Source organism: Dermochelys coriacea, chromosome 12 (genome assembly GCF_009764565.3).
Source record: "Dermochelys coriacea isolate rDerCor1 chromosome 12, rDerCor1.pri.v4, whole genome shotgun sequence".
Classification (NCBI taxonomy): domain Eukaryota; kingdom Metazoa; phylum Chordata; order Testudines; family Dermochelyidae; genus Dermochelys; species Dermochelys coriacea.
The window spans coordinates 23055794-23081993 of NC_050079.1; the positions used below are offsets into that span (position 1 = coordinate 23055794).

Here is a 26200-nt window from a genome sequence, read left to right on the forward strand (position 1 = left end):
GATTTCTTTATGTAAATAAAGGAAGGACAAATGGAAATTCTTTCATGGAAATGGTTGAGAGTTCACACCATTTGTTCTTATTTTTGTTCGGGTCACATTTTCAATCTGCAGCCTCAGATTTTGTGCCTGCAAAATTGGGGCCACCTGCATTTGTGCATACATTTTGAATAAGTGGAAGGCCAATTTATCCAATTTGTGTGCACAGATGTAAATAGGCAAAATAGAGCTCTGATATAAGTGGACAAATCCATTGTCTTCAGCTCCATTGAATCACATTTGTTTGCAACTCATTTGAATTTTGTCCAGTGCAACAAATAGCCACTTATATTGGTTTCAGAGTAGCAGCCGTGTTAGTCTGTATTTGCAAAAAGAAAAGGAGTACTTGTGGCACCTTAGACTGGTCCAGGCTGAGGTTGATGGTGGGATGGAAATTGTTGAAATCCTGGTGGAATTCCTCAAGGGCTTCTTTTCCATGGGTCCAGATGATGAAGAGGTCATCAATGTAGCGCAAATAGAGTAGGGGCATTAGGGGACGAGAGCTGAGGAAGCGTTGTTCTAAGTCAGCCATAAAAATGTTGGCATACTGTGGGGCCATGCGAGTACCCATCGCAGTGCCGCTGATTTGAAGGTATACATTGTCCCCAAATGTGAAGTAGTTATGGGTGAGGACAAAGTCAAAGTTCAGCCACCAAGTTAGCCGTGACATTATCGGGGATACTGTTCCTGACGGCTTATATATTATATTGGATATACATCCACATCACAAAAAGCAGGATTATTGAAATCAACTTTGAAAAGATTTTAAAATGAAGTGCACATGAGCAGTAAACTGAGTTGCTTTATTTAGAGATGCAGTCTCTGCATTATATAGTTTATAATTTTGTTCTGATATCAGCAGGTGGTCATCTGCAATTCAGAGCATGATATCATCATCAGAGACTGCTTTGATCAATGCTCAGCCTCAATGTGGAAGTTTATTCAACCTGAAATGCTGTTTGAAAAACATAAAATAAGCAGCCAAGTTCAGAAGTTTAAAGAAAAAAAGATTTTGATATCTTGCTTTGTGATCTAACAGTCATGCTGTAGTTAATTAATACCTGGCAGGTATTCCAAAAACTCTTTAATTTAGATTTATAAATTAGGATATGGTGTTTATCTAGATCTGTATGAGATCATAGGACTGTTTTTAAAACTGCAACTTTACATTTTCCCCTTCAAGCAAAAGCTTTTTCATTCTATATGTAACTAAAAGATTGCCATACCCGAAAAATCACAAGTAGTTTCCATAAAGCAGTTTGAGAACAAGGTTATAGTTACATACAAGTCTTATACCCCACTAGTGGTGGTTCTGAAATCCATTTAAAATACATAAGTAGAATGGGTAGCTTCATAATCCCAGAGTGAAAGTGTTTTTCTTCTATAAGTTTACACAGGTGGAAAGCTATGGAAGAGACTTTCACTTACAGTTGGTGGAACTGTTGCCATCTCTTTTGGACTTCTTACTTCTGTTTACGTTGCTACCCTACATGAAAATGACCTGTGGTTTTCCAATATTAAGGTAATGAAATTATTTTGATAATTGCATCAATGCTTTCCTAGGACACTATTTGCAACATGAATGTGTGTGGTAGGCTATATACTTTTTTTTTAAATCTATTTGTCGTCAGTCATACCGAAAATATAGAATGTTCCATCTGAAGACAGGTGTGGAGGAGGGTGCGAGAGGAAGAGCACACATTTCCCATTTTAACTTTTCCCCCTACTTCCTCACATTGAAAACCTTTCAATCACTTCCATAAGTACTTTTTTCCTAACTATGCTATAAACATGTTCACACAACATTTTTTCATTATGTTCCTGCTATATTAATAGTAGCTCAAAATCTTGCCCACATATGATCATCTAGAAAAAGTCAAAAGCTGATTTCTCAACATTTTTAAGTAGTATTATTTTAAGAAAATAGGTTCCTTCCCAAAATCCTGGCATGTGACAGTATTATCTCTGTAAGAAGGTCTTTAATCTGAATAAAGAATTATATCTAAACTGATCCTTCTGATGAAAGTGGGGCACAGATAATCAGTAAAACAAAAAACTCTCCCAATAGGTAATATTTATTTTCAGGGCTTTGGAGCAGAGCTGGAGCATGGAGCAGCTCCTGAGCAGTGGAGCTGCAGGTTTTTGCCTGGAGCTGGAGTGGAGCCGGAGCACAGCCCAAAGCCCTGTTTATTTTCACATAATAACATCCTTTATCTGAAAAAGTAAAAGCACTTTTCAAACATTAATTAAAGACCTGTGAGAGAAATGGGATTATCCCCATTTTACAAACTAGTAAATTGAGGCATGGGACAGGAAGGTCACTTAAGTCTTTGGCAGAATTAAGAATTGAATTCTACACTGAAGTACCCAGCTCAAACCACGAGACTGGTTACCCTGGTATGTTTATTAATATAGTACCTCAAATGAGGATGAGACATGTAACCACCCCTACTCTTCGAGATTGTGAAGAGGTGGGTCCTTTCACATAAGCACTTCTTTTCTCTTTCAAGTAGAACAAACAATATCAAGACAAGTTAATCTTTGGTTTATTGCCAGTTTCTGGAGCACAAATAAATAATGCCTCATGACAGTCCCCCAGAGAAAGCTTGTGTCCACATTTTCTGGGGCTTGCCAAATAGGCCTGCTGTGGGTGTGGCTAACCCAGCCAGAAAATGTACTGTTTCCCCACATGTCCTTTCAGCAGACACCACACTGGAACTCAGTGGAGCCGACAATTGTATTTCAAACTGCCCCTGACAACTGGACCCCACCCCCAACTAAGGCTGGCAGTGGTAAAATCTCTTTTTTTCAGGGCATGCAGCTTCCGACTCACTCACCCTGTATGCAAGGGATGTGGTTGCTGCAGGGAAATATACTTCCCTGTGCCAACACAAGAAAATTTGGCTCAGCAACTCCCAAGAACACTGTCTCTCTCCAAGGGATGTTCAAAGAGTAATCTAGCAAAGATGACTTAGCACAAACAGATTCTCTACTCGGGTAAAAATCTTGGTCCACAGCCAAATCCTCTCCCAAAAGGAAAAAAGACTTGCCTCCTCAAACTCAGCTTTAGATAAAGTTAGTTTCACAGCCTCAAAAATATTTGTGCTGGTAGGAACCACTATGTGTAGGACTTTTCCCTTTCCAAGAACCAGTAATGACAGATTTTTTCCCCAGTATTGTTTGCAGAGGAAAATTGTTATGCTGGGGTCTAAATCAAAGAAAATAAATGAACAGGCGAGTTACTTTACTGTGAAAACACTTAGAAAAATATGGTGTATATATGGTACCTATCAGTGAGGACTAATAGATTAGGTAAACATATTTTGATTTATACTGTAACACTCTTATACAATGTGTATGAGCTTCTTTATCACATTAACACCTTTTTATAATACACACCTTTTTGCATTTCCAAAAACATTTTCATACAAGTACTAAAAGCAGTAGTTACCAGTTACTGAAATAGTTACTGCCAAACTGCATGAACAACATTCTTTTGTGGCAGCCTAATCTTTCTTTGATTACACAGGTAAAGATGTATACTGTTGATAAACATGATGTTCACTTTTGACAGTCTTTACTTTTTTAGGTTAAATATGTGTGTCTACAAATCCATGTACATGACTGAGAAGATGAATTTTTCAGAGGCAAATATAAAATGTTTTAATAGTTTGTGAATGTGTTCAAACTTACTACACAAGATGGCACTAATGACATATGTTTATCATCACAATTATGTTGCTCAAAAATGGACAAAATGCACACCAATTTTTTCTTTCTAATGGAGTTAGAAATCTACATTGTAAAATAAACTTTAGATATTTTTCAGTGATACATTCTGTTTATTGGAGTGTACTCTGTGTGCATACTCACTTTGCATTGTTTCTAAGAAAATAAGTTTTCTATTTAGTAGATGTTAAGGGTCATATTTTTGGTGGGCTTCAGATTAACCTTTAACTTTGTAAGTAAAAATGTAAAACTTTGACTTGAATAGGCAGACAAGCATTTGCAAAAATAAACTTGTTACAAGCAGTTACCTGATATGCCTATGCCTATTTGATCATGCAAACTTACAGGATATTTCTATAAATTTGGCTTCAAATTTTTTAACATGATTTAAGAACAAAAGGGGTTATCCTCTGTTGTTTGTGCTTTATTTGCCAATTAAAGGAGGACTTTGGGATAATTCAAAGCTGCAGCCATGTGCACACTTGCAAGATACTCTATGTTCATCTATAAAAGACATTTAGACGTAGGGGTGTCCATCTATAGAAAATTTTTTTCCATTACGTTTTTCAAATAGTATATACTGTATACTAATATAGGCAGTGAAAATTAGTGTATAATAATTTAGATCTTTAAAGTTATGTTGAATACAGACCATTTACATTTTGTTTTTTCTTAATCTTTTTATGGTTTGGCTGATGCATATATTCCTGCATATTTGAACTAAATTTCCTCAAAACTGTGTAGCAATATGCCTTATTTTTCTGGAAGTCTAAATGCTGGTTTTATTGCATGCAATGTAATCTTTAACAAATTATTGTGAGCCTTTGGTAAATGAAGTGCGGATATTATGGGTTTTTTGTTTGTTTGCTTTACTAAATGTGATGTATACTGGAAATGGAAGCCATACTAACACACACACATGCACACACTCTGTTTCATAACCAAAGGACCTACAAAATTCTGTAACATATGGCCATTGTTGAGAAACAAGGAAAATGTCTATTATAAGAGTTCATTTTTTAAGGAGGTAGTCATACATTTCTTTAAAAAGTGTTACTGAGCTATCATACATCTATTTTTAGATGGCTTTGATTGAAAAGGTTGTAAAAATATTTTTTTTTTACATTTGACAGTGATAAATACTTTAATACGTACAAGAATTCCATAAAGTCACCATGAATGGGATTCACACAGTGGACCGAGATACTGTGCTGCCTAGTGGAATTCACAACTCTGAGGTAGATGGCCAGGCTCCCTATACAATGCATGGGGAGAGATAGGCATCTAAAAAACAGGATTTACAAAAGCCAGCATACTGAGTGCGGAGCTGTCTAAACTAATAAGAAATGCTCAGAAAAGCGGTGTGGCCTAAGCCTTACTCCTCAAAGGTAGTTTAGGTGCTAAAGTCCAGGCCAGAGGGAGGTGACTCTTTCCACTCAGGATTCACAACCATGAATTATTCTGATCCTCCTAAACCAGGTTAGTGATTCTTGTGAAAAACCAGGGAGATGGTCATGTTCCCCTTATAACCTTTAGCCCAGATGTTAGAACACATACCCAGGATGTGGGAGACTGGTTCAAACCCCCTGCTATGAAGCAGGGGGTGGAACTTGGCTCTTGTTTTGCAGGCAAGTGCCCTAACCATTTTGCTATGGAGCTCTCTCTCTTTCCCCTGCGTTAATGCTGTGCTACTATGTATAAATACTTAAAGTTTAATTAGATCAGGGGGACTGTAGCCTGAGTCTCCTGCGTCTAAGGTTGCCAACTCTCCAGGATTGGCCTGAAGTCTCCAGGAATTAAAGATTAATCTTTAATTAAAGATTAACTAAATCTCCAGGAATACATCCAACCAAAATTGGCCACACTGCCTACTTCCTGGGGACATGTCCTAACCACACAGCTATAGTCTCTCTCCCAATGAATATTAAGTATTTATTTATACATAATGGAATAGCTCCAACAGGAGATATTGAGAGTCCCCTGTATTCCAGAATACCCTGTAGTCCAGTGGTTAGGGCACTCACGTGCAATGTAGGAGGACCCAAGTCCATGTTCCACATCAGGCAGAGGTGGGGGATTTGAACCTGGGTATCCCACATTCTGGGTGAGTAGCTCTGACCATTGGGATAAATGTCATAAGAGGGTTAACAGGTCCCACCATCCTCTTCCATGCGGGTTTGGGTATACCCTGAACATGCCTACTGGATTAGGCCCCAGAAGGCAAGATAGACTGGAGAATGTAAACTTTGTAAATTCCATGGGGTCTTAGGTGTGAGTTAAACTCAGAGCTGCTGGACAATGTCAGGACTTAGGCAGCTGTGTGCATGCCCAGCCACTGACGATCAGGTATGTTGGGGACTTAACAGTGGAAAGTTAGGTATCATGGGAGTTTAGGTACCTATAGGGTTAGGTGGCAGGTGAGCAGGGGTTTTGTGAATGCCAAATGTTACCTAAATGTTGGATTTCAAAAATGCACTTAAAGCATCAGTTAGGCACCGAAGTCAGCCTTGTGAGTCTCACCCCTTGTCTCTCTGAATTTAAATATTTTAGTCTTTCCATCTCACATCAGCTACAATTAGCGAGTTGTTAAAAATTTGTACATAAAAACAACTAAAATTATATTGCATTTAAAGATGAGTTTGAAATAGAAAAAACAGTATTCATTGATAGTATAGATATTGAAATATTTCATTTGTCAGACAGCATGAGATGGGATAAAGAGGTGGTAAGTTTCAAATGAGGTGCAACAAGTTATACTGGCAAAGGGCTAAATTCACTACTGTAGTTTTACCATAGTGTAATTTCTTTGTAATCCAGATTTCACTTATTTAGAAATTTGAGTTTATGATAGATAACAAAGTCTATCCTAAGTAGTTACAAATGTATTTACAAGCTAGAAATATATATGCAGTTGGAGGGCTATGTTTAGAGGCCTTAAAAGCTGAAAAAAGCCTAACATAGTGTAGGTCAAATTGGATATGAGCTTGCAATATAACATAGAATCAAAAAGTCAAGGTGACTTTTGGACTGCATGCTTAAAACCATCATTTCATGCACCTATGCAACAGACAGTTCCTCTTGGCCGGTCACTGGTGAGACCACATATAGAATACCATATACAGCAGGGTAAGGAACCTTTATTCTGTTGATGCATTTATGCCAGCCATAGACTCTCAGAAAGAAAAAAACAAAAACAAAAAGACAAAAAAACAAACCAAACCAAACACACCACAGGTCACACCACAGCCCGCGAGTCAAGCGAGGCTTGGGCTCACCCCTGGCAGCAGGGCGAGACGGTGTGCATGGCTCCAGCCCTGTGGGGGGGCAGCTCGAACAATCCTGCCCCTTCCCTGAGGCCCTGCCCCCACTCACTCCAGCCCTCCTCCCTCAGTTGCTCGCTCGCCTCCACCCTCACTCACATTCAGTGGGCTGGAGCAGTGGGTTAGTGCGGAAGGGGGTGAGGGCTCCAGCTGGGGATGCAGGCTCCGGAGCAGGGCCAAAAATGAGGGGTTCAGGGGGTGGGAGGGAGCTCCAGGCTGGGGAAGGTACGGGCTCTGGGGTGAGGGTTCGGAGTGTGGGAGGGGGCTTAGGGCTGGGGTGTGGGAGAGGGTTTGGGGGTGGGCGCTGGCCAGGCAGGGCTTCTCACTCAGGCGGCTCCCGGTCGGTGACGCAGCAAGGCTAAGACAGACTCCCTGCCTGCCTTGGCTCTGTGCAGCTCCCAGAAGCGCCGGCATGTCTAGCCCCTAAGAGGGGCTGCTACCTGGCGGCTTTGCATGATGCGCACTGCCTGCAGGTGCTGCCCTGCAATGTTCATTGCCCACAGATCCTGGCCAATGGAAGCTGTGGAGCCAGCGCTAGGAGCAGGGCAATACGCAGAGCTTTCCTGATCACCCCTGTGTTTAGGGGCTGCAGGGACATGCTGGCTGCTTCTGGGAACTGCGCGGACTCAGGGCAGGCAAGGAGCCTGCCTTAGCCCTGCTGCATGGTCAGCTTGACTTTTAATGGCCTGGCAACCCTAGCTTCCCCTGGGGGTAGGGAGAACTGGCACTCGTGGCTCCAGCTCCGCGTGGAGGCGGGGGATGCTCAGGGCTTCCAGCTCGCAGTGCCAAGACTTGCTGCAGGCAGGATGAAATTAAGCAGGGGGCGGGATCTGCACCGCAGGCCATAGGTTCCCGACTCCTGATGTACAAGTCGGAGCATTTCAAGGCTAGAGAAACATCCCCAAGTTACAGGGAATTAAAAACAAAGCTACAGTATAACCTCAGTGTTACGAACACCTTGGGAATGGAGGTAATTCTGTAATTCTGAACAAAATGTTATGGTTCTTCTAAAAGTTTATAACTGAACATTGACTTAATACAGCTTTGAAACTGTACTACGCAGAAGAAAAATGCTGCTTTCCTTTTTTTTAGTAGTTTGTTGAACATAGTACAAAACGGTACAATAGTGTATTTGTTTTGTCTCTGCTGCTGCTTGATTGTATACTTTCAGTTCCAAATGAAGTGTGTGATTGACTGGTCAGTTTGTAACTCTGAGGTTCTACTGTAAATGATTAAATGCGCTGGAGGGGACAATTTAAAGAGACAACTAAATTTCATGAGCTTGGCTAAATGACATAAGGAAATATATGATAAACAACCCTACCTATTTTGAAATTAATTTAGGGTGTTTAGAGGTATGTAAAGTAAGTAGTTAAAAAAAGATTAAATTGAACAAAGGAAGAATACAAGCTGAGTAGTAGGAATTTTTTTAACATTTTTTTAAAATCTATTAAAACTATTTCCTTAATAGAAAAAGTTTACCAACCTGTAACCTTGCACATGATCTCTAAGGTCCGATCCAGTGCCCATACTTCAGAGGGCATTAAATCAGCCTTTAAATCAGAGTGAACTCTTAGGTAAAGTTAAATTTATATTGAAAATGTCATTACAATAGGCTCAACTTCTTGGAAAAAGTAAATTGCAGTTTTTGGATGCAGCATTAACAGTTTTTGTTTTTAAAAACTTAACATTTTAAATAGAATTTAGCAGTGAGACCACGAATTTGTTGGGCACTGTGAAGGATCCATTTGTTGTAAAACATTTAAGTGCACAGTCTGTTCTGTCACTGATAACAGGGATATTGTTGTTAGCATTTTCATATATATTAAAAGGATGATCTGTCATAAAGACTAGCTTTTTATTTAATAGAGCTTGACTCTCCACTGCACTATGCTTGAGTGCTGCTCAGATGCAGTGGTAAGGTGGAGCTATCAGGGAGTCAGTCATGGACTCGCAAAAAGAAAAGGAGTACTTGTGGCACCTTAGAGACTAACAAATTTATTAGAGCATAAGCTTTCGTGAGCTACAGCTCACTTCATCGGATGCATTTGGTGGAAAAAACAGAGGAGAGATTTTTTTTTCCACCACATGCATCCGATGAAGTGAGCTGTAGCTCACGAAAGCTTATGCTCTAATAAATTTGTTAGTCTCTAAGGTGCCACAAGTACTCCTTTTCTTTTTGCGAATACAGACTAACACGGCTGCTACTCTGAAACCTGTGAGTCATGGACTCCTGATTCTCAGCTGCTTGGCCCAAGACCAAGACCAGGACCAGTTAAAGCTGTCGGGGCAGATTTAATGTACATTACTGATGCAGGGTCTTTAGCAGTCAGCCTGTCAGGGCTTTAACAGTGACGAACTGGACATGGTGGCGACTCGGTCATTCCCACTACTCTATCTTATGCCAGAGAGGCTCCCTTCATCTCCTCCCCACAGAGTACAATGCTGTAGTGAACATGTTTGGCCCTAGTTTGGTTTTTAATTAGGTGGACCAGAGAATCTGGGTCACTTATTTTTGTGTATATACCCTTTAGGTTTAGAAAATGGAAACTTTATTCTGAATTAGTATTCCAAGATGGAGCATTGATTTGTGGACATTCCAATTGCTTGGTTAGAGAACAGTGCAGAAAATCCACCAACTTTGTTCAGCTTCAAGAACTGAAAGTGAGAAGCTTGTAGTTTATACGATTATATACCGTAACTCAAAAATAAAAGGTAATTGAAAATTGACATTTATGAACCTACTGCTAGTGATGGCCTTGTTATAGAAATGTGGTATCAGTTCCACTGTGGAAGGCCTTCTTGAAACCCAATTTTCAATATCCTGCAACAATGAGAACTTTACTGTATAGCAACCCAGCAGTAAAGTACTTCTTTGTAGACAGCCTTCCTTCAAGATGCTAGTGATAGCTCCTTCTATAGTATGAAGGAGAGCCTTGTTGATGAGTTAAATATACACACATCTCTATTTATCTAATTTTGCCATGGTAATTGGAATAAGGGAAAGCCAATCTGGTACCTCTCAAAACACAAAAATAGAAAAAAGCAAGTATCCAAGGACTGTGACATATGCTATAAATTAGATGCCATTAGAGAGAAGTCACAGAATGACCTTGCCCAACACAAAGGATAATGTTTGCATACAATTTTAACAGTGGTCATAGGAGCCTACAGTCAGTTGTCCTGGGTAGACGATGTTGAAGAAAACACTGGGCTCGAGTCTCCTTTCACTTCCACCATCTAACTCCATTGACTTCAGTGGACTTACTTCCAATTTATGCTGGTGTAAAATGAGATCAGAATCCAGCCCAACGTTCTTGTGTTAGCTCTCTGAGGGAATTCTAGAGTGCGCACGCATGCACGCACTGCCCCGTGCATCTTCCCATGTGTCATTTCTGCAACAGCAAATGAACTCACAAGTCTATATTTTTCTCAGGGAACGAGCTCTAGTATGAATGTCAGAGAATTAGAACAGAAGTAAAACTTGATTCTCCTTTCATATCAATTAATCTAATCTAGTGTTATTCTGTTTACATCAATGAATTTGCACCATGGAGGATACGACTAAGATGTTAATTAGGTACAAAGCATAAGCAGTATTGGAGTTCTGATGTTCTCACTTGTTCTGGCAAATCATGTGCCTATGTCCTCTCATTTCACATGCTAAATCTCAAATGGAGATTAACAAAGTTGCAGGAAGCTACTATTTCATTCATTAATAACCCAAGTGAACAGGTGTAATCCATTCGGAAAAAAAACAAAAAAAAAATCAGTCTGGATCAATACTTTAGTACTTTCCTCCTGAAGAAGCGTCACTTCCAGTGTTTGACCAGCTATGTATGTTACTTGGCATCAATACCCTATACCAAAAGTCTAATCAACATTTGAGTAGGAGCCACGCCATTTTAACAGATGGACAAGAGATTAACCAGCCAAAAGACCATGTATGCATTAAATACGTTTGCCAAGAGCATGATTCACAGCCTGGAACATTGATAGCAGCTGTCTATGTTGAGTTTCCGCTTGTACAGTTGAAGAGATTTGCTAATCTGACTGATCTGCATTGAAATGTAAGACTTGAAAACAAAATATATATGTTTTTCAGTTACACAAACTATGCTTTGGCCTTGTTAAATCAGATCGAAGAATGATGAATGAAGGCAGTCAGTGTAATTAGATCCATATTTGTGCTTTTTATATAAAAAGCTTCAATTCAATTTAGCCATTTTCCTAAATTTGGTATGATTTGCTTAAGACAGTTGAGGAAATTTGCTCTAGAATCTAAGGATTTCACTGTTAATTGTGACTAGAGTCCTTTTGTATGTTGTTTTCATTGCTTAATACTGCAATAGATGAAAAGACTTGAATTCAAAAGACTACACTGAAAATGTGCCAGACAAGTATGGACTTTTGAGATAGTAAGTGTTAAGTGAGTTTCCAGGGAAATTTGTTGGGAGAGGATAATGCAAATCCCCAACTCAGATAATGCAAAAACCCAGCCTTTTGAAGCTATGCCTGGAGAAAAGGGTCATTGTTGGCTGGTTACCTGTTACAAAAGGCTAAGAGTAAAAGACAAAGCAGTTTCAAGAAATGGCTGGTCTGTCCAGTCTGAGTTCTAGTTCTGGATCTAATATGGGTGAATTTGCAACCACAGGGAAAGCCCAGCTGGGGGTGTTGAAGGACTAAAACTTAACAGAGCCCTAGTGTGGAATAGGATATGACCTCCGGTAAGCTTTTTAGCATTTGTATAGGTTCTTTTATTGTTTTAATGTCTTTTCTCTGTAATATCTTACCTTAAAAATAAATGTGCTTGCTTAGAAGGAACTGTGGGAAATATACTGGTCATAGCCCTTAGACAGAAAGTAAAACAGAAGTGTTGGTCTTTTAGGTATTCTAGCATACTAGGTATATCACAGTGTAAGGCAAAAAATTGTGGAGCCTTAAAAATGCTGGTCAGAAAGGAGCGAGGTGTAGGTTTCCACCAGGCAGAGATGATGGCTAGGAGCTGGAAGCCTTTAAGTTGGTAGACCATGGGTGGGGGGGGGGAAATATATAGTTTCAGGGCAATTGCACCTATAACAAATATTGTTGAGCTTGGTTGATATGTTGCATCATAAACTGCCATGGAAAATTCTGCTGTTCTTAAGGCTATGGCTACACTAGAGAGCTTACAACAGTGCAGTTGTAAACTCCATTTAGCTGCTCTAAACTGATGAAAGAGCTCTCCCATTACTCCAGTCCCCACCACATAGTGGTAGCTATGATGGCAGGAGAAACTCTAACTTATGTTGACTTAAGCTGTAGTGTAACCATAGCCTATATCCTTAAAAATGTCTTTTCACATGTAAATTTACTTTCATAAATATATCTTTTAAGAATGTCTTAGAGCTCTTAGAAAACTTTTGCTAGGAACACTGTAGATTCTGTGAAACATTGCACAAAGTTGAACGTACAATAGTAAAACATGCACTCAGAGTGTTTACCCATAACAGTATATTTTTATTGACATGGCACACTAAGAAAAGTATAAATTGCCATTGAACTGGAAAAGTGTTGTGAATGAGTAAAGCAGATGTTATCTTAGCATGAAACAGATGTAAAACTCACTAGTGTTTGGGTCGTAAAATATAAATAGCATTTGGTTGAAGACAGCTGGTGCCAGAATTACGTATTAATCATGTTTGAATGCATTTTTGCTAATTAGATCCCCCCCCCCCCCGTGATTACTAAGGGGGGAGGAGAAGAGGTAAATTCCAAGTGTTAAAAATTCCTTCTACTTTAAACACTTAAATGTTGTTTCTGTTTGAAAAAAATTTTGTATTAGTGGTGAATTTAAAACTGGAAACTGCAGCCATCCCATCCTATGATCTGGTTCAACTCTATTCATTTTGCTTAGTAGGATATTAAATATTAAAAAGGCACAAAGTCAATGTAGTCCACTGACATAGTAATGTTTTAGTATACTGGAAAGCAACTGGGAGAGTTTCAGTGTTGACTATGGTGATTCAAATGTATTTTTGTCAGTTTTTCCTCAGATCAGAGCTTCTAGTGGTTTATTTTTGTCTACAGTTAGCTTCAGCAAAATGTGTTTTTTGCAACAGGATTCTACACTGGGGAAGAGGAAGCCATTTTTGGCTAGTTTTATGTTAGCACTGAATCAACATTGATTCTGGTCCAACATTAGGAGATGAGAGAATCAGCATGACTGTGTAAAGGAGATGCAAGTCTTAGGATGCTATACAATATTGCATTAACAAGAATGATACCATAAAAGTTGGGAAAGTGAAGCTATTCAGTTATTTCAGCAATGTGCTTTTGTACAGGAAGATGAATTAATAGGATTAGCTTTAGGAATCTTATTGCAATTTCTTCATATTGAGATTGCTTACTCCACATATGGCATTCTAGTTTTATTAGCTATAGAAAATTTTAAAAATTCCATTTATGCACTAAAGGTCACTATTATTGCTAAGATAAAATGAAAAACTAAATGATTTCACTGCATGACATTTTGTTTTCCATATTTTAATTTGTCAAAGTGTGCTCATCCAAGGCTCTGAGCATGTGTATAAACCTCATTAAGCACACAAGACTCATGAACTAATGTAAGGAAGCAGAGATCCCCTATTGAAAATCCCCTTCTGTCTAAACTAAAGCATTGTAAGTTTGAATGCCTCACTAGGTCTCAACTGCTGCAGCATCAGCCAAAAAGACAAAAAAAAAGGCTTTTGAGATACCAAGAACTCAAACAAATTTAAGGCTTTATAGATTGAAACTAATACCTTAATTTGGAATGTGAAAACAAATAGGAGGCCAGTTTTTAATCTATAAAGTTAAACTATAAAGTGTTGAACAGCTGGCTCCCTGCAAGAAACACCATTTAACAAGTGGGCAGCTGCATTCCACACTAGCTGATGTCCTCAAGTGAGGTTAAGATGTAGCCCTAGGTAAAGTACGTTTGATTAATCTAGCCTGACGGTGGCAAAGGCCTGATATCTGTAGATATGTCTGTATCTGGAAGAAAAGAGGCAGTCTTCTAGCCAGCATATCTGAGTAAAAATATGCAGTTCTTAGCTACTATCAATGTCTGACAATCCAGAAAAATAGTAAATGAGGAACCAACAACATCCCTACATTTCAAACTTGCATGATAAAAGGCAGGCAAGCTTCTTCAATCAAGAGAGCGGTTATACCACCTCTGCCATTTTGTCTGTCCTTTCTCTCTCCCCCCCCTCCAGTTTACCAACATAATATCAGCCATATTTGGATTAAGTCACATAGAAAGTATGAACTAGATGACTCCAGTCACTGTGCATATAATTTAGCAGCTCAGCCAGGAATTCTGTTCCTAACATGAAGGGGAAGGTTTAGATTTAACAAACAAAACAAAAACAAAAAAAAAAAAAACAAGTCAGTTGAAGCATAATATTCCTATTCCAGAATTACAAAAAACTTTATAAAACCTTTACTTTGGGCCTAAGCTCCTGGCGCATGTCTCTTTACCCAAGGGCCCATTTTTACAATTTTAACTGAGTAATTCTCTCTCATGTTGACTTTGATGGGTCAAAATGTGAGAAAGAACTGCTCATGTGAATAGGACTTACAGGATCAGGCCCAGAGTTTGCTGAAGCAAGTCATGTTCACCCAGTACTGATATGTAAACATAAGCTCTGGTGTATGATTGATCTTAAGTAGCAGGACTTCTAACTTATTTGCAGGAAGTAGAACGGGAAATTTCATTCAGGACTGAATGTGGATTGTATTACTCTTACTACAAAGAGATGCTGCAGGCTACATCCATCCAACAAGGTATTTGTAACCTGTAAAGTAAATTTTACTTTGCTTTGATGAGATACTGTTTTTATAAAGTGAAAAGTGAATATAATGTTTGTGAAGGTTGCTGTAATAATCATGCTAGAGACAACTTTGTTGGATTCATCCACAAAGCAGAAATAGTTTAGACAGTGGAAATATAAGCTCTGCAATGGTACATTGGTCCCTCCAGTGTACCGCCCCATGAGAAAGTGAGATCACTCCTAAGTGTGATGAGGCAAAACACTAAACAGGTATAGAAATTGTTTTAGTCAACAATAGATAAGCATTTCATATGCTGTAACTGCTTATTACAATAATTATAAGCAGTCAATACTACACTGTGTTCTACCCCCTTACCACCCTTTTTTTGTATCCATGGGTTGTGTCATAGGCAGATTGTTTGGTGGAAGGGACTTTTAGCTACATATTTGTACAGTGCCTAGCACAATGGAGCCCTAATACCTAGTTGAGACATCTAGGTGTTCTTGCAAAACAGATAAAGAATATCTACCATGTCGTCTATTGGGGTTATTTGTGATAGTTTGTCTTCAAGACACGGGACTGAGATGCCAATTAATTTTTCTTATGCTACCTAACAGCTAGCATGGTTGTTAACAATTTAGTCAGTGTCAATCTCAGCTGACTTTAAAGCAGTGACCTAAATGTGAATGGCTCATGATCCCAGTATTAATGTCCCAACTCTAGTGCCTCTAACATCAATTATTGCAGTTTCCACAGCATCATGCTTATAGGTACAATATTGCATGTTGACATACATTACTAAATATACAGAATTGCATTCACTGTATAGCAGTCCAGTAATCTCCATTCTAAGTGTACAACACACACACACACACACCACACACACACACACACACACACACACACCACACACACAACACACACACACCATACCACAGCACCAAGTCTCAGAGCCTGAGTCACTTGAGTCTGGCTCCTGGGTCTAAAAATAATAGTGTAGACCTTTGATCTCGGGCCGGAGCCTAGGCTCTTAGACCCTCCTATCTTATGGGTTTTCAGAGCCCCGGGGTCCAGCTCAAGCCTTAATGTTTACGCTGCAGTTTTTAATCCTGCATCCCAAGGCCTGTAAGTCCAAGTCATCTGATCTGGGCTAGCCATGGTCATGCTACGAGTCTTAGGGTAATGCCTACACTGCTATCAAAGTGGGAAAATTAACTTTAATAAAAAAGTTTTAGATTTTAGTAAGTGAACCAGATATAAAAACATGGTTTTGAATCCTTGACGTAAAGCTTTGCAAAGTTTTCCATGAAAGATCTTAAAATATGCTTGCAAACTTTTCACTGTACAACTGAGGGGCGGGGGGGAGGGAGATATTATTCTATTTTAATTTCTCTTTAACATTTAGGTTTACATGGCTTAATATATGACAATAAAACTGAATCTCTGAGGACAATTAACATACTTGAAAGAATGAATGTTTACCAAGAGCTGTTTCTCAGCATACTATATAGGATTCTTCCCATTCAGGTAGGTATTTAATTATGGCTTTAAATAAGTAGCTATATATGGATGCTTCATGAAAACTTCCCAGTGACCGAGAACCCACATTTTGGTTAATTCCAAGGATAAATATATTCCTGCAATTGTTTTAAAAATCTATAAAAACAAGAACCACCCTTAGTTTTCAAAGCAACCACACATGAACATAATAGGAAAACCAAATTTTAAATGTTTAAAGGTGGTTGGAATTACCCACTTGTGGCTGCCATTATGGATTTGCACCTGCAAAAGGAACAAGACCCTTTGTGGTCATTTTAAAGCTTTAAAGAGTCTATGTATGCGTATGTACATGTGCACTCAGGGTTTTAAGCAGCAGAATAGGTCTGGCCAAGTGATGGTGCTGCCTTGTAATATGCCAGGACTATGAGGGAAACTCTCCTAGCTTGCCTCATTTCATTAGAAGAGCAAATATAGCCTTCCTATTACATTCTCTCTCTGGCTAGCAGCTCACCTCACCCTTGTGGTTAAAGGGATGTGAAGATTCTTGTAGCTATTGCAGGCGAGTTCCCTCCCTGTGAGTGGGCAGGGTATTGAGAGGTGGAGACCATGAGAGTTTAAGATGAGACTTTAAACAGGAAGCTTTGAAAGGGTCTGCTTAACAGACCTTCATATTATGAACTATCAGTCAACTAAATTTAGGCACTTAACAGATTTTTGAATCACTGGGTCATGATGAATATATTTTTGAAAAAATGTATTAGGTTTTTAATACCATTTCACTGGTCTTTAACATTGATTATTTGTATTGTTATTTTGCAAAAGTGTTGAGACATTACCTTTAAATTCACATTAATTTTATAAAATACTTGAAATAGTTTAACTATGATGTTCCTCTGTTTTACAGAATTATTTAGAGCCTGTTTATTTTTATATCTACACTTTGTTTGGACTTCAGGCACTTTATGTCATTGCTCTGTATGTAACCAGCTGGCTTCTTAGTGGAACATGGCTTTCAGGTTTGTTAGCAGCTTTCTGGTATATTACAAACAGGTGAGTGTGAATTAATATGTGACCCTTCTAAAGTTTTAGTTTCTGACACAAAAGGTTAAGACATATATTAAAACAGTGAATTGCTAGGATTAAACTTGGGGTAAGGGAGAGCATAAAACAGCAGAGAGGGTCTCTTTAGATCAGCCAGATATTTAAAAACATTAGATATAATTAGAGATAGTCAAAAGTTTGAGGAAACTCTAAAAATATGGCATATCCAAGCTCTTTTTGGACCAGACTGAAGTGGGAATTCCCAAATGGCTTTTAGCAGCCTATGTAGTTTCCACATTGAGCAGCACTTCTGTGCCAGCCTCATATCTCCTCAATGCAAGTCAAAGTATTCTAAGAGGTGCAGTAATTTATGCCAGATGCATCACAGCCCCAAGAGCTTAGGGTGACCAGAACTTCTGTCACAACCACTCCCTTTGTTCCCCTATAGATATAGTTCCCCTCTTGCATTCTGGGTCAGGAAAAAGGTAGCATAGGACCTGCTGTGCTGCTATGGCACCTAAGGAATCCTCAATTCGGGGAATCCTTAAAGAATCAGATTAGCTGCATTGCCCTACCACCAGCTTGAGTGAGGCTGGCTCTTGAACTTTCGGGTTTTTTTAAGTTTCAGAAAACAACTAAGAAAATAAAAGTATGTCAGTACTATCAAAGCTGTCCCAAAAGGTGTTTGAAATGTTAATCAGTAGTTGTGACTACTGTAAAGGAATTTGACGGTAAGTAAATCAGTTACAGAGTGATTCCTTATAGTTCTCTAGTGTTAAGTGCTCTAGAGGAGAAAGTAATTTAAAACGATATATAGTATTTCATATCTTTATTTAAGAGGTAATTTTTTCCACATATGGAAGACTTGGAATGGACTTGTTTTCTCTCCAACTTTCTAATAAATAGTGTGCAGTAGAAGGATGTTACTTATCCAGATAAAATGATTACATGGGACCAAGTTGTATAATGGGGAGTTTGTCATAGAATTACTCTACTAGGGTCTTGCAGGTAAGAATGGTTCAGATGAACAGGTTGTTACATTTTCACTTACTTCAGCTACATAAAGGAGAAATGGACATGGGATTATTTACATTTGTCTGGTTTCAGAGTGGTAGCCGTGTTAGTCTGTATCAGCTGAAAGAACGAGGAGTACTTGTGGCACCTTAGAGGCTAACAAATTTATTTGAGCATAAGCTTTCATGGGCTAGCGTGCACTTAATCAGATGCATGCATTGTCTTCCTACTCTATTTTCCACCACATGCATCTGATGAAGTGGTCTTTAGCCCATGAAAGCTTATGCTCAAATAAATTTGTTAGCCTCTAAGGTGCCACAAGTACTCCTCGTTCTTTCTGCTGATACCAGACTAAACACTAACACTGTTACTATATAATGAGACACACGTGTGTGCGCGCGCGCCTCTGTATATATATTTTCTATATATACACACACAGACACACACCCCCATGAAAAAAAAATGGGGGTTGCCATACCAACTCTTAACGAGACCAGTCAGTCAATTAAGGTGGGCTTTTATCAGCAGGAGGGGAAAAAAAACAAAAAAAACAAAACACTTTTATAGTGATAATCAGGATGGCCCATTTCAAAGAGTTGACAAGAAAGTGAGAGTAACAATGGGGGGGGGGGGAAATTAGCATGGGGAAATAGTTTAATAGTGTAATGACTCATCCACTCCCAGTCTTTATTCAAGCCTAATTTAATTGTGTGATTTTCCAAATAAGATTTCAATTTTAATTTAATTTCAATTTTAATTGAAATCTTTGCAGAAGCCTGGGTTTTATGAATCTTTATGAATGGATTTATGAATTTATGAATCTCTGCATTTGTTTTGTGCAGAATAGATACCACAAGAGTAGAATTCACCATTCCATTAAGAGAGAACTGGGCACTGCCATTCTTTGCAGTTCAAATAGCAGCAATCACATTCCTATTCAGATCTCATTTACGGCCTCTTCATGAAGTAAGTATTTCTAACATATTTGATATAGCAAAACTAGTATCTGAAATGTCAGGAGAGCTGCTGAAAACAGAAGTGTGCGCTTCTGGTAACTGACTATAAATCAGAAGGAAAGCACTATTATTAAATATAGTGATGGAAAATGTAGAAGGCACTGTACAAATAGATGGTAGAAAGAATTGTTACTCTGAGGAGCTTGCAGTTAATTTAAACAAACTGAACTATGAAGGGGTGCAAACACTGATAAATGCACTCAGGGTTGAAAAAAAATAGCAAAAGAAACTGTTTTTAATAAAACATTTCACTGTTGAAAGAAAAAAAAATGTACAGAGCACAAGAAGGAGAGTTTTATATATTTGGGAGGTCAAGAGTCACCCAAAGAGAGGTTAGGAAAAAGGCTTACAAAGCCCAAAGATTAGTTTTTTTTTTTCCTCCCTACTTTAATTTTACATTAAAAAAATTGAGTTAACCCTTAGTTTTAGCAGTAAAAGCACGTACATGATACAGTTTGTTCAACTGTCAGTTTTAAGTCATTACTTCAGATTTGGTCAACATAATGAAACACAACATACCCAACGTGAGCCTATTACACAGAAATGGGCAATCTATGACCCACGGGCCACATCTGGCCCGGCCCCAGAGCTCCTGGCCTGGGAGGCTGTCTCCCCCTCCCCCGCAGCCACGCTGCTGTTTGGTGCAATGCTCTGGGCAGCAGAGCCCAGCCTGACCGGTGCTCTGTGCTGCACGGCTGCCTATCCTGGTACACCTGTGCCACCAGCCACTGGTGCTCCAGGCAGCGTGGTAAGGGAGCAGGGAACAGCTGGGGCATTGGAGAGAGAGGGCAGGGGAGTTCAGGGGTATGGATAGGGGTTAGGGCAGTCAGAGGGCAGGGAACAGAGATTGAATGGGGGCAGGAGTCCCGGGGAGGGCAGTCATAAAGGAGAGGAGGGGTTGGATGGAGGAGGAGTCCTGGGGGGGCCCCCCCATCAGTGTGTCAGAAGCGGGGGGGAGGTTAGGGGAGGGGGCATGCCTGGCTGTTTGGGGAAGCACAGCCTCCCCTAACTGGCCCTACATAAAATTTCAAAAACCTGAAGTTTTCCCGGCCCTGGCCTATCAGGTAAGTTTTCAAGCTGAGCTGAGACCTAGCCATTTTTCCAGGTGAAATTACAACTGTAAAATTTGCAGGTGCAAAAATTGTGTGTGTAAGTTGGGGTACTTGAAACTCTAAATACCAGCTGTCTCATTACAATCCAATTACTGTAGTTAGAAATTAAGATTTTTCAGTGTCAAACTCTAAACATGTACTCTTAATTTAACCCTTGAGAAAACCCTCCCCTTTTCCCCCCCCAAACACTTATTGCTGGAGATATGCAAGTTACATAAGAACTCTCTCTTTTCAGAAACTGACACTTCTGGCAGTGTTTATATCAACCTTTCTCTTTAGCCTGAGTTGGCAATTCAATCAGTTTATGATGCTGATGCAAGCATTAGTATTATTCATATTGGACTGTCTTGACATGCTTCCCACAACAAAGGTAATCTTATTTCTGGCCATGACCAGACTTTGAATTTAATACTAATGTAGCTTCAAGAAGTTCCTTTGCACAGTGTTTTACTTTTGAAAGTAGCACATTATATGCAGTGCACTTCTGTGATGTGCTCTTAAATAACCACAATCAGTTATTTCCTATAATATAACTGAGTAATTTGAACATATATACTTTTTTTGGAAAGAGATTAGGATTTTTCAGCTGGAATGGTGTCTGGCTTTGTTCCTCTTCACTTGGTGCAACTCCTAAATTCTGTAATAGTGAAGCCCTGTCCTCAACTAGTGTTTTGAGGATGATTTTCAAACATGATTATGGCCAAACTTGATTATAAAACTATTTGCCGCCACAGCAATTATAGTTACAAACCAGGACCCCAATTCTACATTTGATTCCACACAGATAAATGCTTGCAATCAGGCAGATCTGAAAGCAGGTATGGGAACTCATGTTCAGAAACTACAGGCTTAGTAAGGTTTTAGCAGTCTTACTACAGCCTCTGCTAAAACCATTTGTAAAAAACAAGGGGCGGGGGGGGGGGGGGAAGCCATGCCTTCGCTGGGGATTGTAACCAAATGAAATCATGTCAGCTGTAGTTGTGATCACAAATACTTGTCAAACATGGATTCTACCAAATATACAGCAGCATTAAGTACATGAAAGTGTAAAACTTTTATATTCTTGCTAGAATGATAATGACTACGGTCTTCATACTGTAAAGAATTATGCTTGTGCTCAGCTTTATTACACATGAATGGTCCCATCCCATTGGGTCTACTCTTGTGTAGCAAGTTAAGCACTTGCATAAATCTTTGTAGGATAAGAGCTTTAGTTAGGTCTGGTAAAATACAAAAGTAATTGCATAAAGACTTTTAAACTGGGTGCAGTATTCTAAAACCTTAATTTGAAGCAATAAATTAGACAACAGTTAAACAGCATAAAGCATCTCAGTGAATATTTTTTGTTTTAAAAAGTTAAAAGATTCCAGAAAGAAAAAGAGTATCTAATTCATACAGATTTGAATCAGAGCCAATTTTTTACTAATTTAGAAAAAAAAGGATACATAGCAAGATTTATTCCAGAGAACTCTGCATTTTTGTGCAGTTAAAAAAAATTTTTTTAGCATGTTTCTAGCATATGCTGTATTTGAATTTGCAATGATGGAAAGTAACTCCCAGTTTATATTTAAGTATGTTTTGTTGAGAATATGCATCCTTAATAAATTCATGGGTCTGAATTTATCAAAAAAATAATAAAATCACCTGTCAGCTATGTGATTTATAAGATTTACTTACTGTCCCTCCCATGAATGTGTATGATCAATTAAAATTATTCAGGAAATAAATGTTTCTCTCATGTTACTTTTAGTTGCCAATGTAATGGTATACTAATTGTAATGCTAAGTAACTTCATATATTGAATAAGAAATGAACAGTGCTAATGGGTTCTAGCACTAATACAACTTTTTTCCCTTTATTGAAGAGAAACAAATGTTTACATTTTAAAACAAAAAACTTCGGAGGAAAAACTAGGTTAAATTATAGTAACTAGTTAAAAAAGAGTAATTACAAGTGTAATACCTGTAAGCCACGAGGCTATCTGAATCCGATAATACTCATAACTAATGAGCATGAATGCTTTAAAGGAAATTCTAATTTCAGTTCAACAGTCCTGGGGATGTGATCAACCATCAGAGAAGTTTATATTCCTGTAGTTAGTCAGCAAAACTGAAAATGAAGTTTCTTTTTAGGTAAATGCTGTTTGCATACCTATTGGCCCAGGACCGCCACTTACTTCAATAGGAGCTGCTGGATGCACAGCATTTTTGAAATTCAGGTCATGTAATTATGTGCCAGGATAAGAACTTAGGAGCCTAACATCAGGGATCCATTTTTAAATATCTTGATTGGAAGTTTTTCTTTGAGACATTTTCTGTTTACATCCAAAATTACAAAATCTATTTGAAATGGTGTGATTTGAAGGCTATATTAAATTGTATGGTATTGCATTACGTATCATGCAGTAATATACAGCTCTATAGAAACCATAAATTGGGCACAATTCTTTTATGAGTTACATCCATGCAATCCTTCTGAAGTCACTTGGGGACAGAACAAGGTCCAATATCTCAATTTTTATATAGTTGTAGGTTGTTTAATATTCATTTTACTGTAGCTCCCAAAACAAAAACAGTCTCAGGTCTCCGTTGTGCTAGAGACTATAGAGTGCCCCCAAAGGTGCTTATCTATTACAGGTATACAGTAGGGTTCTCCTTCAGCTTTTGAGCCACCACCAGAGCCCCCAAAAATTAACAGAAAATCTTGCATGGGAAATGTTGAAGATACTGATTCTACAAGCACCTGCCGTCATGCTGAATCTAATCAGATAAACTGTGTGGAAAGGATAACGAAGTCATAAAACTGTCTGAAGGTTGTCAAGACAACCTTACATCATAGTTTGAAAGACAGCTATAGTCACTGCACCATACATCGAAAAGGAGGAACAGAATGGACCAGATTGCTGTTGCAGCAACAAGCAAGACAAATTATACCCTTGAGACATTCAAGTTTACCGTAGAACAGAAGCCATCACTATGGTGCTGAACTGACAAAAAAAGATTGTTGTATAGAGAATAAAAACTGGAATTCACTATCAGCTGAATGATTGTTTAGCTAGGAAAAAGACATTTTCCTTGAGTTAAATATCAAAAGCCTACCGGTTCCATTGAGATGATTTCAACCTGTGTTCTAAGTATTGCTACATTAAGTGTAAGATGATCCAACAGACAATACTTTAAGAATGGGTAATGTATAGATTTATGGCTAGTATTCCTGTGTAAATTGAATACTTCACTGTCAGACAGCTTAAGTCAAAAAGATGGTGACTTGAATTTTAAAGTAATTGTATTAATTTATGCTTAAAATCAACAAGGATGAAAAAGACTAAAACTACTCATAATCTGCTTTATAAACATCCCAAAACTCCACAAAAAGGTCTCTTAAGTATATCTGCAGACATAAGATCAGGGTAGCCATTGATGTACCTCAGCAGTTACCACAAAGTTTGGCAGTTCATTTCATCCTAAAGAATTAAGATATTTAAAAAAAAAAAGCGTCTTTGCCACAGAATATTGTTGCATATTGACTTAAAATTGGATCTTATCTATTTGGTATTAAGTTAGGCCAATGCTGTAATCCAGTATTGAACTCTTGATCTACCATATGCAAAGTACTAATTAAAAGAAACACACAGTAAAAAAAATGGATTTCACTGATGTATGATAAACAAATATCCAGTTGAGCATCCTTATCTATTGCAGTTTCATAAGAAGCTCAAGAAAATTTAGTTGCTTTCTGTACAACTGTCATTTGCTGGCAGTGATAATCCTGTAAAGAGAATAAGTATTTGTGATCCCAAATGCTGGCACAGAAAGATACTTCCCCAAGATGCTTAAGCCATTTTATGCCATTAACTTTTTCCTAGTTGTAACATTCATATGCCTAGGTCACTGGGTCATCAAACATTCATAGCAAAAGCATGAAATACTATTAACCTAATTATTGATTCTTGTGTGTGATTATACAAAGATAAGATAGTACCACTGAATATGATGATCTGAAACTGTCACAATACCACATTTAACACTAGAAGTGATTGACATAAGTGAAAGACCAATAGTAAAAATACTTGCTTTTGTTCAGGGAAAAGTAAATATTTTTCTAATTATTCTGGCATGCATAACATCTCTCTGTTGCAGGTTACAGTGCTCTACATTATACAATTAACAGGCATACTACTGGTCTGTGTTCTACAGTTCTTTAATTCCATGATTCTTGGATCCCTACTTATAAGTTTTAATGTGTCAGTCTTGCTAGCAAGAACAGTTCAGGTATGTGCTCAAAACCGCTTTTGTTTTGTAATAGTAAAGAAGCAGTATGACAAATTTAAAGTAGTTAAGTTTTTAGAAAACTCTCCCCTTCAACACTCTTAGTCTGGCTATACCAATACAAGGACAGGAGACATAGGTTTAATCAGGCTGCAACTTTATTATTAGATGTCTGGGACTACCCGGCAAATAAAAGTGTACATAGCAGGTAACCCCATATTTATTCCAAAATTACCCATGGGGCTTTTATCAGCTCCCTCTCTTTCTATCCAGGTCCCTCCAGCAAATCCATTGCCAGGACCTTACCAGCCACCCTCCCTCGTAGGAGAGTTAAGGTGGGCTACAAGAATGGGAACTCCTATGATTGGTATAGCAGGAAGCCAACCCCTCCCCCCCCGTTCGTTCCTTTAACAAATACCTCTTAAGTCTTTTTCCAAGCCATTTATCTGGTCATTATATACACCTTTCCTATGGAGTACCTGCACTGGACATCTGCCACAAGGAGGCGCCAGCAATTAGTGTGGCTGCCTCTCCCTCAAACCCAGTCAGGTTTACTTCCCCCCTTTTATAGGGCCAAAACAAATGGACTCCAAAGCTTTACAGGGGAACCCTATCCTCCCTGAATAATTGGTGCCCCAGGATGCCCGAGCTGCCCCTTTTAAATCTTGCATTCCTAGGGGATGAGTCAGTGACCATGCTGACCCTTTTACAGCAGTTTTCCTCCCCCCACCCCAAGCCATAAAGCCCACTTCCCTTCATTCCACCAGCCAGCCAAATACCCCGCTGCTTAATGGTTCAGGGTGGTCATTTTCAACAGGCTATTACTGCTGGTTAGAAGATTTCAGCAGAGTAAAGGCTCAGTGATTACTCACTGATAATTAAATGGATACCTCCCAGATTCTAACATTTTAGATGTATCAGCAATGTCACAATTCTATACTTGCTGTTAAGATTTACAAACATGCAGGCGGAGACCCTGATCTCGCAAAGGTATATGTGAGAACAGACCTTTACACACAGTGTCTCATTGATTTCAGTAGGACTCAGACAGATCCTTAACTTCAAGCCATCAGAATCCTTTGTAGGAAGGAGCCCTAAGTCAAACCAGCTGTCTAATTACAGGATCATAGTTCTTGACCCATCCTATGTGGCAGCATAAGACCAGAACTGTGTTCCTCTAATTAGACAATGTCTGCTCCCATCCCAAACTGCCTGTGAGTGGCACCAGGAGCCCTGTTAAATCTGGAGCTTTAAACTGGGAGATCATCCAGAAGGCCATGTAGTCTAGCCGATACTCATGTTGAATTAAGAGAATATCCTTTGCCCCATTGGCACATTGAGAATGTACTGATTTCCACAGCAACCTG

At 38.8% G+C, this 26200-nt stretch overlaps 1 protein-coding gene across 3 annotated transcripts in view; it reads left to right on the forward strand.

Annotated features, from left to right (window-relative positions):
* DPY19L3 (dpy-19 like C-mannosyltransferase 3) overlaps window positions 1-26200 on the forward strand; it is a 66191-nt gene that overhangs the window by 5236 nt on the left and 34755 nt on the right. For all 3 annotated transcript variants that reach the window (XM_038367983.2, XM_038367984.2, XM_038367985.2), the window contains exons 3-9: window positions 1425-1558; window positions 14804-14894; window positions 16288-16409; window positions 17287-17432; window positions 19280-19403; window positions 20801-20935; window positions 24705-24836. In XM_038367983.2, coding sequence (XP_038223911.1) covers window positions 1425-1558; window positions 14804-14894; window positions 16288-16409; window positions 17287-17432; window positions 19280-19403; window positions 20801-20935; window positions 24705-24836 — 884 coding nt within the window. The remainder of the gene's footprint in view (window positions 1-1424; window positions 1559-14803; window positions 14895-16287; window positions 16410-17286; window positions 17433-19279; window positions 19404-20800; window positions 20936-24704; window positions 24837-26200) is intronic.